This window comes from Fringilla coelebs (assembly GCF_963513975.1).
Source record: "Fringilla coelebs genome assembly, chromosome: 5".
In the NCBI taxonomy this organism is placed as follows: domain Eukaryota; kingdom Metazoa; phylum Chordata; class Aves; order Passeriformes; family Fringillidae; genus Fringilla; species Fringilla coelebs.
This window is the reverse complement of record NC_140033.1, coordinates 12,087,014-12,099,123: the sequence shown is the minus strand read 5'-3', so window position 1 is coordinate 12,099,123 and position 12,110 is coordinate 12,087,014. Positions and strand designations below refer to the sequence as shown.

The 12,110-nt window shown below is 36.0% G+C and overlaps 1 protein-coding gene across 3 annotated transcripts in view; it reads left to right on the top strand.

The window, feature by feature from the left end:
- Window positions 1-11,238, top strand: part of PHTF2 (putative homeodomain transcription factor 2) — a 62,081-nt gene extending 50,843 nt beyond the window's left edge. For all 3 annotated transcript variants that reach the window (XM_084206514.1, XM_084206512.1, XM_084206513.1), the window contains 6 exons: window positions 96-227; window positions 1,115-1,201; window positions 2,264-2,419; window positions 5,613-5,708; window positions 8,016-8,141; window positions 8,891-11,238. In XM_084206514.1, coding sequence (XP_084062640.1) covers window positions 96-227; window positions 1,115-1,201; window positions 2,264-2,419; window positions 5,613-5,708; window positions 8,016-8,141; window positions 8,891-8,911 — 618 coding nt within the window. In that variant the 3' untranslated portion in view covers window positions 8,912-11,238. The remainder of the gene's footprint in view (window positions 1-95; window positions 228-1,114; window positions 1,202-2,263; window positions 2,420-5,612; window positions 5,709-8,015; window positions 8,142-8,890) is intronic.
- The last annotated feature ends 872 nt before the right edge of the window (window positions 11,239-12,110 follow it).

Sequence of the window (12,110 nt, the reverse complement as noted above, 5' to 3'; positions counted from 1 at the left end):
TGTTGACATATTTAATGAAGCCTTTTCTCTTTATTTTTTTAGTACCTCTGAAAATCATTTAACAGCTAAGGTAATTTTTTTTTTCTTCTCTGCAGAGGCTACTTTTTGCTAAACTTTTTGGTCATCTAACATCTGCCAGAAGGGCAAGAAAATCAGAGGTACCTCACTTTCGCTTAAAGAAAGTGCAGAATATAAAAATGTGGCTTTCTCTCAGGTCCTATCTAAAGGTAAAATAATTTATATTTTTGCTTTTAATAAGATTTTAACACAATACATTTTAAACATCTTGGTTATGTTCTAACGTAAAATATCTCCTGTGCTGCCGATGGAAGGTTGGTGTTGTAGGCTATTTCCTCCTGTACACTTGCTGTTGGTTCATATGTCCCATATATACTTCATTTTTGTGACTCTGGGCCACCACTGCCTGCAGGCAGACAGATTTTGAGAAAGTTAATGTGTGGTTTTCACCTTGTTTTAAAGTCTGTGTTCAGAGTTGGAATCTTTGTCTTAGTAATGCCAGCTGAAAAGTTGTGTGAGTATGTTGGGTAAAAAGTGATCACATGCAGTCTAATACTGACAATTCGTATTTTAAGGCTTAGTCTCATCAGTTAGTGTCATTAACACTAGGAATTTATAAAAGCAAGACAGTTCTTGTGTATTTGTGCTGTGAGTGTACAGGTGCCAGGTGAAGCTATAAATTATGCCCAAGTATTATCTGCAAGACATTCTGATCCCTGAAATCTCCTATCACTAGCTTTTACAAGCAGAAAAAGATTAGTGAAAACATGAAGGAATTATGGTGTGGAGGCTGGATTGGGTGGAAAACAGGAGCTATAAGCAAACAAAATTTAGTGTGGTGCCGGTGGGATGAAAGGAGGAAAACATCACTTAGACAATAGAATGTAGTTGGGGTGCTTTAAATTTCTGCATATGGTAGCACTGTTTTGGAATGTCTTCCTTTCTTTCCTTGGAACCACACTTGTATATTCCCCCTTTTCCTGTGCCACTGAGAACATTTATGTTCTAGCTGGCTGTGTGATTCTAACTAGTTGTGCTGAACACCAGTGCTGGTTGGGTGGGGTTTCACTCACGTGCGCATATCCTCTATTTTCAGCGTCGTGGTCCTCAGCGCTCAGTGGATGTGATTGTTTCGTCTGCCTTCCTCCTGACTATCTCAGTTGTGTTTATCTGTTGTGCACAGGTGAGGAAACTTACTTGTAGAGAAACAGCTGTGACTTAAATAGTTTTTAAACAGTTTTGAGTGGCTCTTACGTGGTGATGTCTAGTAAGTTAAAAGACCCCAGTGAAAAACCAGTAATAGCTGTTAGAGCTTTTTGGAATAGAGCTCCATTTTGTATCATCATTTCATCTACTTTAGACTATTTTTCTGTAATAGCAAAAAGAAGATTCTCTTGCAGCAAATTAGATGGCTTAGGCAATCACCAGTGGTGTGGTCTAATGAGAGCAAGTGGTGGATTCTGCGCTTGGACAAGGTGATTCTTGAGGGTGTCCTGTGCAGGACCAGGAGTTGGCTCGATCGGTGATCCCTGTGTTGTATCCCTGCCAGCTCAGGATATTCTGTAATATCACTGTTATATTTTAAATCTGTATTCTCCTTCCTTTTTCATTGTGGTTTTTGGAACTTTTTTTTTCTTCATTTTGCATCAAAATACCCTTCTGCAAAGACAGTTGATACTGACCTTGCTTGATACTTTTTGTGAGAAGCAGGCTTGTTGGCTATATTTGCCTGCCCTCTAGTGGAAAATCTTTTAGTAAGCAAATCTATGCTTAAAGAAGATTTCTGTGGCTTAGGAATTATCTTTGAACTTCTGTTTCAAAATATAGAGGATCTTCTAAATGGCTTCTGGTTGTGTTTTCTTTACAATTTCTAGCTACTTTTATTGTGTTTGCCTGCTAGCTAGCTGTAAGTATTTTATTAAGAATGTAATTTGCATAAAACTTAGTACATGTGAAGATGTATTTTTTTTAATCCCATATAGTGCCCTTTGCAAGTCTGAACAGGAGTTAAAAATTGTCCTAGAATGTATTTTTTATTTATCTTTTCTCAGACCTCATATCTCTGATACAGTGTTGGTTTAAATGATGAATCAAATTTTATAGGCCTAAAAACCTTCCATATATTTATTACTGGGGTATGTTTCTTGAAGTTGTAGAGATATGTTACTATTTTCTTGTATTATAATGTAATTATTATTATTTCAAATTAAATTTTGATTTCTTTTCTCTTTTTTTCTTTTTTCAGCTACTTCACATGCATGAGATTTTCCTAGGTTGTCACTACAACTGGGAACTCGTAATTTGGTGCATTTCTCTAACTGTTTTTCTCTTAAGATTTGTTACTCTTGGATCTGAAACAAGTAAAAAGTACAGCAATACCTCAATATTACTTACTGAGCAGGTAAGAATTTGTATAGACCTATATTTTTATATCTAAACAACTCATTCATCTGGTAGGTCTCAGGCCCTGTAGATTTATTAAAATAGTTTGGATTAGGGAGTTAATTATGGGGAAGTGAAGCAACTTTGCAACCCAGAGTTCATTTTCTGAGATAAATGTTAGACTTTATCCCAACTTTTAAGTGAGTGGGCTTAGAGGTGCTATCTCCTTTGAAATAATTTAATATCTAACAGAACACAAACATAAAAAATAGTTTTTAAATATGAAAAAAAGTCCTGGAATCTCAGTGTTTGATGGGTGAGTAAAAGATCTGAAGACAAACTTAACACTCTATGAAGTGAGTTGCTGTTCCCAGTCCAATAGCTTAGGACTGCCAGGTTGCATGGATTATGTCTAGCCTCTTCTAGACTCCGTAGAAATCTCTTTTTCCAGTCATTTTTCAAGCTTGTCTTTGGGTCCATGTGTGTTTCTTCTCAAGAATGTTCTGGTTGGTACTTCAAACTTCCCTCTTTGCTCTGCCTGGCACTGCTGATAGTTTTCCAAGCTAAGTGTGTTCAGTTAGTGTTAGGTTAGAGAGAAAGCTCTTTCTTCTCAAGTTTCACACTGGTATAAAACAACCCTTTCAGGGCAAGGTCAATAGGCAGTTCCAGAAACCTTCACAGGTTTCCTACAGAAAATGTGTTAAAGTAAGAGAATAGAATCTTCAACACTGTGTGTCCCAAAGTCAGGATGTGAGCCCTGTGACAGATGATATAAGTGACTCATTCTGCCTTTACTAAAGATAAGGTTGGAGACTCAGAAGCCTGACTGCCCCTCTCCCTTGTCCTAAATGAGATATTTTGCACCAGTCTGAAAATTCTGAGTTCCTGAGCCTGGAGACTTTTCCATTGTTCTATTGATCCTTGGAGCTAAATGTCCCAGTGAAGTTTGTCTGCTGTTTCTGAAATGAAAATGGAGGGAAGTGTTTGTGATAAGGATTGCAAAAAAATGCAAAGAGCAAGGGGAGAGAGATTGTCAAGCCTTATTTTGCTTTTTGTAGGTTTCTATACTATGCTCTTCCTGGGAGTCAATGTCTGAACATTTTAATCTAGCATGGATGTTGAAAAAACACTTTCTGTATGTCCTCAGAACTTAAAGAAGTGTTATGTCATCAGACACCTTTACATTGAGTGCAGCTTATGCTGTTACAAGTCTTTTTCCTCAAAAATGCCTGAGAGCTTTATGAAATTAAAACCAAAATAGGATTCACAATTGTTTCTTAGAAAATGAAAAGGATACACTTCACCCTGGGTAGGATTCATTTTAGACTGGTTTTGTTTGCTTGAGCTGGGTACTACAGTATAATTAGTGCTCTTGAGACAGACTCATGGAAATCTAACATTTTGGCTTTTCAAGGAAGGCCCAGCCTTTTGAAATATTGACTGATACTCACTTTATCTAAAAAAGCACATTTGATCTAGTGTCCTGGAAAATGGCACACTGCAGTTATTAGGCTTACTGAGAAGAGAACAAAGCTGGAAACAAACAAACAGGGAAGTACAACAATACTAACGAAATAACCCCAAATGAGTCTCTGCTCTCTGATGTGATTTAAATGCTCCACAGATAAGATGGAATTGAAAATTCTACTTTGCCAGCAAAGTTCTAGGCACTTCTTTGTGCTTTATATTCAGCCTATGAATTTCATGATTAGGAATCATGATGGGAAACTAAAAGGGATTTTTTTGATTTTATGCTGTTTGGTTTTAATTTTTCAGGTCCTTCAGAAAGTGTTTTTAATTGGTCTTGTAAATCTGTCACCAAAATAGGATGTATGGTCAGACCATAGCTATCATTTTGCCAGGTTTGAATCTCAAAGTAGGTGTGGTAGATGGCTGTGCAGAATCACTCCTCCTGATGGCAAGTTTGTTATTGAAATTAAGGAAATCATATAGCTCTTAAAAGAGATCTTTGAATCTTCCTAGGGTTTTCAGAATTGCTAATTAGAGCCCTTATTGTTTAGTCCTGCTTATAAATCCTGCATTGTTGAAATCAATAGTTTTATCTTTAAAAATTGGAATCTCTTTGTCTCTGAAAGCGTAATTTTTGCATAATGCAATAATAATAGTTCAGGAGCTTAATGTGCCTTGGACTATATTAGGCATAGATTTTAGGTTTTTAACCTGTGTAAGAAACTTACAGTGGTCTTTTTGGGAGATCTGATAATCAATTACTTGTTTTAGATGTCTATGGCCCATATTTCAATAACCACCATACAACAAGGTGGTGAACTATATCATAGCATAGTCAGGTAAGTGTCATCTGAAGGACTACTTCAGCACGTTGCTAAATTGCTCATTTTTTATTTTGCAGGTTGTCATCCTGAAATAAAAAGTTAGTGGCTTTTCAAGACATTTTTTGCTTTGATTTGCTTTTGTTATGCAACAGAAAAGAAAAAAACCTAGCCTTTGTTTGATCTAGGATATCAAAGATAGGCTGTTTGAGAACGAAAGCTGATGTTTCAAAATTGCTAAAAGGGCAAAAGAGCTAGTTTGAACTCTTAACTTTCTCAGAAATAATGACCTAAAAAAGTCTGCTTCACAGAAGTATTGTAATGTTCAATATACTGTTCTCCTACAGCAATGAAGAGTTTAATAATTTTTCAAATCTTTCAAGGCACTGGAAAGATTGATTTTTCTGCTCTCAAGGTGCTCATGAAGTACTAAATTACACTAGAATCTTTTAAAAGGAATTACACTTTAGCAGAGTTATGGTTTAGCATTCCATTCTGTTCAATAGCTTTTGAGGATGTTAAGTCTTGTAAGGTCTGCCCACTAGTATAAAAACCTTCTGGGGATGAATTGTCAAACCTCAGGCAACCCTTGAATGAGGAAAAAAAATTATGCAAACCCTACCTATGTTGTTTTTTTGTGTCTAATTTATAGATCAGACTAAACTTTGAACTTGGTGCTATAAAAATGTCAAATGTAATTTGTTATATCATAAATTAGCATAGTATTTTCCAATGGTGCTGAGCCAGTACTTGTTCTTGAATATTAAAAAGGAAACAAAAAGCTTGCTTGCTTGCAGAAATTCGTTGCAGTTTTGTCATATGACTGCTGAGCAATCACATTGTTGAAATATTAAATAGTTCAAAATTAATTCCTTTAAATTCTGAGTAGGTGGTGATACTTGTGTTTTTGTTTTAAATCAGATAAACTTGTACTTGAAAATGGAGAAAAAGCCTAATAAGAAGGAGGAACTGACACTAGTGAACAATGTTTTAAAACTTGCTACTAAGTTATTGAAGGTAAGAATGAAAATGGTATTCCCATATTATAAAAAATAAGTGGAATAGATTGGTTAAAGAGTCACTTGTGTGACTTCTGCAGGCAGTAGGGTGTGCTTTGGTTTAAGTTTACCCTGTACCTCTTCACAAGGATGCTGCTTGCTCATACACTGCAGTCTGTTGTGTTGCCATCATTCTGGATTGCAAATTATTATTACATCCAGGAAGTTTTATTCTTTAGCTGTGAATTAGCAGTGTGAGAGAAGGTACTTCAGGTTGGTCAGGATGATGAATGCTCAGGAAATAAATGATGAAATTTTATTGTCTGTTTTGAGTGTCAATACAGAGGTGATTTAAGACCTTGTGACCTCACTCTACCACACACTGAATTTGGGTCCCTTAGGCTGTTGATTCCCATGTGCCAGGGAGCAGCCCATAAAATGCAGTTAAAACTCTGTTGAATTTAGCCAGTCAGTAGCTGAGATCAGAGTATTTCTTCTAGTTAGATGAGTAATTCCTCCCACCAGCAGACCTTGAGTGAGATGTGTGTTGGTCTCCTCCTCTCTAAAAAGATACAGAGCGCTTTCCCTGAGAGGACTGATGGAGTGGCAAGGACTCAGAGCTGACAAAGCAACTGCTTGAGAGCTGTGCTGCAGCAATAAGGAGAGCCTGACTAAATCAGTGACTTATCTCCTGGTGTTAGAATAAGGGACTGCAGGGCTTTCAGGGCCTGGCTGTGGAGCAAATGAAAGAAGTCTTCTCAGTGCCTCAGGTGGTCGAGGTACACTGTAGATACAGAAGGGTTATCTGGATTCAAGAACAAACAAAGCCCAACAGGTTAAGGATGAGCTCTAATGAGCTCATCTTGAGCTGGAGTGTTTGTGTGCTGTGAGAATGTGGGTAGGTTGGATGCTGATCAAGGCTTGGTCTAAATTGCTTCCATTATTTTCATGCCCTTCTTGGCGTTTCAGAAAAAGCTTTCATGTTTTCCTCTTGCCAAAAGTCACAGCCCTTTCCAATGGGGAACTTAGCTTTTGTGGCACAAATCTCAGACCCAGGCCATCATTTAGTTACTGTGAGAAGATACCAAAAAGTGAGATTTTTCAAGCCACCTACTATGAGCTTTAAATAAATTCTTGGTAGTTAGTGATTCGTGCAATTACATACGTCATGTCCAGTAGCTAAATGGGCTTAGGGTTTTTTAAATTTGATTTTGGGTGGTTTTGGTCTTGAAATTTTTATAAAGACTAGATTCTGTTGAATATTCTTACTGATTTCTTCCTCACAAAACTGGTAAGATGAATCCAGAATCTAAAACCTTTTTCCTTACAGAATTTCTCTGCTGTCCTTCTCAGAATCATGTCTTTTGTATCTTTTGTATTTGCAGCAGAGTTTTATATGACATTACATCTAAATGAAAAGATTGTTCATTGTTATTTCACATTTTCGAAAGAAGAATCATAGCTTTGAAATTCTTCATTTTTAAGAAAGGGTTTATAAGGCCATTTTCAAGGCCCAGGATGTAATGCAGGAGAAGGATGAAGAATCATTTTAAAGCTAGCAAATATAAATGACCAAAGTAGTGATAGTTGGTAGGCTTTATATAATCCACTCTTATATTTTAAAACTCCTTTTTATTTCCTTTATTTGACATATTTCTAGGCCAGAAAAGTTTGGGTGACTATATTCACACACCAATAACTGAAAATCAGTGAAATAGCTTCTTTCAGTTTTGTTACAGATTAATTTGGGCTAATGTTTTGTTCCGTTCAATTTAAAAAAAGTTAAGTATTGGCAGTCTAATGATTGTTAGGATTTTTTTTCCCTTATCATCCTTCTCTGGCTATATTGATCAGTTTGTTAGTTTCAAAATTAATGGAAAAGGAAGGAAATTGCAATAGGAAAGATATTTTTGTTCAGTTTCATAGTTGTGAGTCTTCTGTCATGAAAAATCTTTCTTTTCTTATTTTTTGTGGTTCTGCTGCTTGTCAGTTCTTTTAACACTAAAGGTGATTTCTGAAAATTTGTAAGGAATTTGCATATGGTGTTACCTAGCTCTTTATTTTCTTGGCTTCATTTGCAGATTGGTAGGTACTGTACATGGGTAGCCTCCAGTTTTTTGAAGAGTTATTTAGATAACAGCATAAACAGTCAGTTGCTGTGATGGATATTTTCCTGCACATTGTGTTTGATATGCAGGATAATAGGAGAATGGTTTGCTCCACTGGGACTTGAAGACTTCCTAAAGTAATATTGCTCAATACATATGTGAACAAAACCCTCTTTGTGTCATTTTTGGTTTTTCATGATGCTGTTTTGCCTTACTAGGAACTGGACAGTCCCTTTAGGTTATATGGGCTTACAATGAATCCACTGCTTTATAACATCACCCAGGTTGTCATCCTGTCAGCTGTTTCTGGTGTCATCAGTGACTTGCTTGGATTTAACTTAAAGGTAAATACTTGAGAAGCATCCTTTTTTTTCACTGTAGATGGAACATATATTGAAGCATAGTTAATTTTCAAGCAGGCTAACTAGAAGATTTATTGCTTGAAAACTGTTACAAAATTATTAAATTAAATCTATATCAGAAGAATAATGGTGTATTTGTCAGAGCAGCCCTTAGAACTTTTTTTTTTCATTTTGTGGCTTTGTAATTTCATGTAGGACACTTAATTACAAGAATTCTTAGATATAAATACTGAGACATTGGTACACAAAAATACAAGACCTTCCTTTTCTTCATATGCCAAATTTGATTTCTCTCTTTATTCCTCACTGTTGACTCTGTAGCTCTTTAGGGGAGGCAGGCAGAGCAGGCTATCCTTGTCCTGCACTGCAGTGAAGTGTTGCAGTAGGAATGGCATTGCTGTGACCAGTCCTACAGGGCTGGTTTGTCATTGCTGTTGGGCTGTCCCCTTAGATCCTTCTCTCAGGCCCACCCTGAACTGCAAACTCTGGAAACTCTTTCAAGATTCAAGTTGTGAGGCTCAAGCTTGTCGTTGTCACAAAGCCCTTTATTAGCCATTAAGTTTGCTTACATCTGCTATATTTTCTTGTTAGAAGTAAATGGATACAAAATATATTCTGTGTGTCATTAGAATATGTAGCAAATGCAGTAAGAAAAAACATGGTGATATTGCAGTTCTGGTAAACAGAAATAATTTGAGAAATAAGTTGATGTACTGCTCTAATTTTTCCAGCTCTGGAAGATCAAATCTTGACAGTATAGAAAGAAGATGAAATAACAGTGTGTTACAGAAAAGGTCATTGATGGACAAAACTGCCTCACAGCAGCCACTGAATCTGTATTTCAGAAGCTACAGCCTCTTCAAGGAAGTAATTTGGAAAACGGAAGTGTTTACATCTGTCTTGTGCAATCTTTGTATTTATTTCATCTTCTCACTGGTTTATGTTTGTTTTAGTTGACATTTATGTTTTATTTTCAAATTACTTGTTCTGTTCTGGAAAGGGTCAAATTTAGGAAGGGTCAAAAACTGTGTGTCTGAGAGTTTGAAATCCTGAAATACGATCACACTAAATTGCTCTGTTGTTAAAACTAAGCCAATGCTGAACATTTTTAGTTACCAGTAACACTATATGGAAGTCATTTGATTTTTGATAGTGTGGTAAAATTGCTTAGAATATTTCATTTGCACCAGTCATTTATGAGGACAATGTCAATAGATGCTTGGTTGCAATAGAAAAGTGGGACGCACTCAAAAAATAAAGTACTGACAATACAGTATGACAGGTAGCAAAAATGTTTTATATTACTATTAGAAACAATTTCTAATATTTTGAGTCATTCCAGGATCTAAACTCATATAGGCTGCAGTTTAAATATCCTGGGATATTAAAAAGGTATTATATAAGAAGTCCATAAGTGTTCTTTGATAACACATTTATTAGAGCAATAATTGTAAATGGTTACCATGCTGTATGATATTTTGATAAAAATTAAATATTGTATTTATTTGAAATACTGGGCTGTTCTGTGCAGCTCTGACTGTGCATGTGCACTTTTTATTGTTACTTTTAATGAGAAACTTTATACATATAAATGTATATTAATTGGGATATATTATGGTGAACTATGGAGCAGTATGTATTATATGTTGAAGTTGAATATTTAAACAAGCTAATTATTTACTGGTGAAAGGAATGCTTTGAATGACTGAGCAAAAGATAGATAAGATAGATGCTCTCCTCTTGTACACTATAGTATATGCCATTCGTACCACATTGAAGTTTAAGAACAATTAAACACAAAGAACAAGTTGCTCTGGTGAGCAGCAGAGCTGCAAAGCCTGGTGTTTGGCAGGTTTGTGTCTTGAAATAACTGCCATTCCTCCCCAGCAGGTGTCATTCCCATGTGCTTTCTGCTGGGGCTTCTAACGCCTCTCCCTCTGCCTCCCACAAGGACCAGTCATATTGACTCGTGGTTCTTCAGTGTGACAAAAATAATGTGTCCATCCCTGTGAAATTAAGGAACTTGTAACAAACTTTCCTTCTACAAGGAAATTATTCTGGGAGGATTAATACCACGAGGCACAAGTATTCTTATATTTTCTGTTTCTAAAATACTGGCTTCATACTGAAAAATGACAAGTAATTGTTGACAAGAGTCTGGACATTGCCCTATGTTTGCTAATGTTCAGAATCTCGAAAGATTTGAAGTGTTGAGTCTTAAACTTATGTGGTATAAAAATATTTTTATATATAGAGCAACACAAACAAGCATTTTGTATTTAATTTGCCTCTGTATTAATGTTTAATAATGACCAAAGTGCATTCTGGTTTTTGGAAGAATGTATTACTGGAGCTTTAAGAACATACTATATTTAGTTTCTCATGTGAAAACTTCAGCTGCCTCTGATCTGTTTCTCCTTTCTCTGTTGTTTGACGTTGGGATTGTTTTTAAAAATTAAGTACATTTTATACACAGTTTTTTCCAAATTATGGTACAGACCTACACAGAACTTAATTTTGCACAAAATATATTTAAAAAAAAAAAAAAAGAACAGCAGGAGTTCTATGGGTGATAAAAGATAAGGCTGTTGCTTTTTACAGCCTGTCATTATTAACACCAAGAAGAAGACCATTCTTTAGTCTAGAGTGGAATTATTTTTAGACTAAAAATAATTTCACATATAGTCACTATGTGAAATAGTGACTATATGCTTTCATTACTTTAAAAAAAAAGGGTGAGAGAAAACACAGCAATTTGGGTTGAAGGTGAAATTAGTTGAACCATGTATACCTCAGCAACTAGCACTGTGCGGTTTGTTGCACTAACAAATGGCGGCTTGGGGAAAGTAAAACATTTGTGAAATGAAATTAAAAATAATAAAAACCTTTATTTGCTACCCTTAGGTATATTTGTTATGTTAAAAATGAGAGAGGTTTATTCTCCATCCCTCAATGTGGAAAGTCCAGTATAAGAATAGAGGCAAGTAGAAATATGGCAGATCTTGCGTTGTTAACTGTTATTTTTTGCCACGTGTTTTGTAACTGAAAGTGTGATCAGGCTTGGAATAAAGCTTTCTATGGCTGATGGTAAAAAAGAAAAAAAAATGCAGTGAGCTATGTCTTTAGTAATGTCCAGCATATTTCTGTGTCTGTTTTGATTTAAATCCATGTATTCTATTTAAATTAAAGCACATTTGGGAAAGAAACATGCACACAGAATGCAAATGATAAAGAATATCATGTAGAACAACCCAAGTTAAAGTGCAGGTGAAATGCAGAAAGATACTTCAATAATTTGATTAGTTTTCCATGTTATCTTCTAGGAATGGGACATTTAAAACCCTTTGGGTAGCTACCAAATTTAGTAGCTTCCAAAAACTTCTCTGGATTGCAAGCTTATTCCATTCCAGGTAACGCTTAAGGATATTGCTGGTTCAGATTTCAAAGGTCCATCTTTGGCACCCAGCAGCACATGGTAGAGAGAATTATCTTTTTTACAGGTGGTGGTGGTGGGCTGCTGCTGTTGTCTTTTCTGGGTACTTCAAACCCCAAGGCACCCGAGGTGTTTGGAGGAAGAAGAGGAGAAAGGTTGTTGGTGGTGTTGATCTGCCCACTGCTGCCTCCTTAGGTAGACTTTTTGTTATGAGTTTCTCAGTAGTGAATTTCCCTCAGTAGGAATGTAAGGGAAGACTTTGAAGGAAGAATGCCTGATTGTTTGTTCTCAATCCATAAAGCAATCAGGTTTTTTTTACATGACTGCACAAAATATATTTGTATTGGTGCAGGAGCTGGGGAAGGAAATCTTTTAGTAATAAATAGCAGCTGACAAAGTCATCTTTTCCAATGTAAGTCTTGCAAGACAGCAGAGGAACTCATCTTGAGAAGGTGCCCATGTTCTTTGTTTTATTAAAAAACCTCCACAACAGTCTTCACACATTTCACCACTTCACT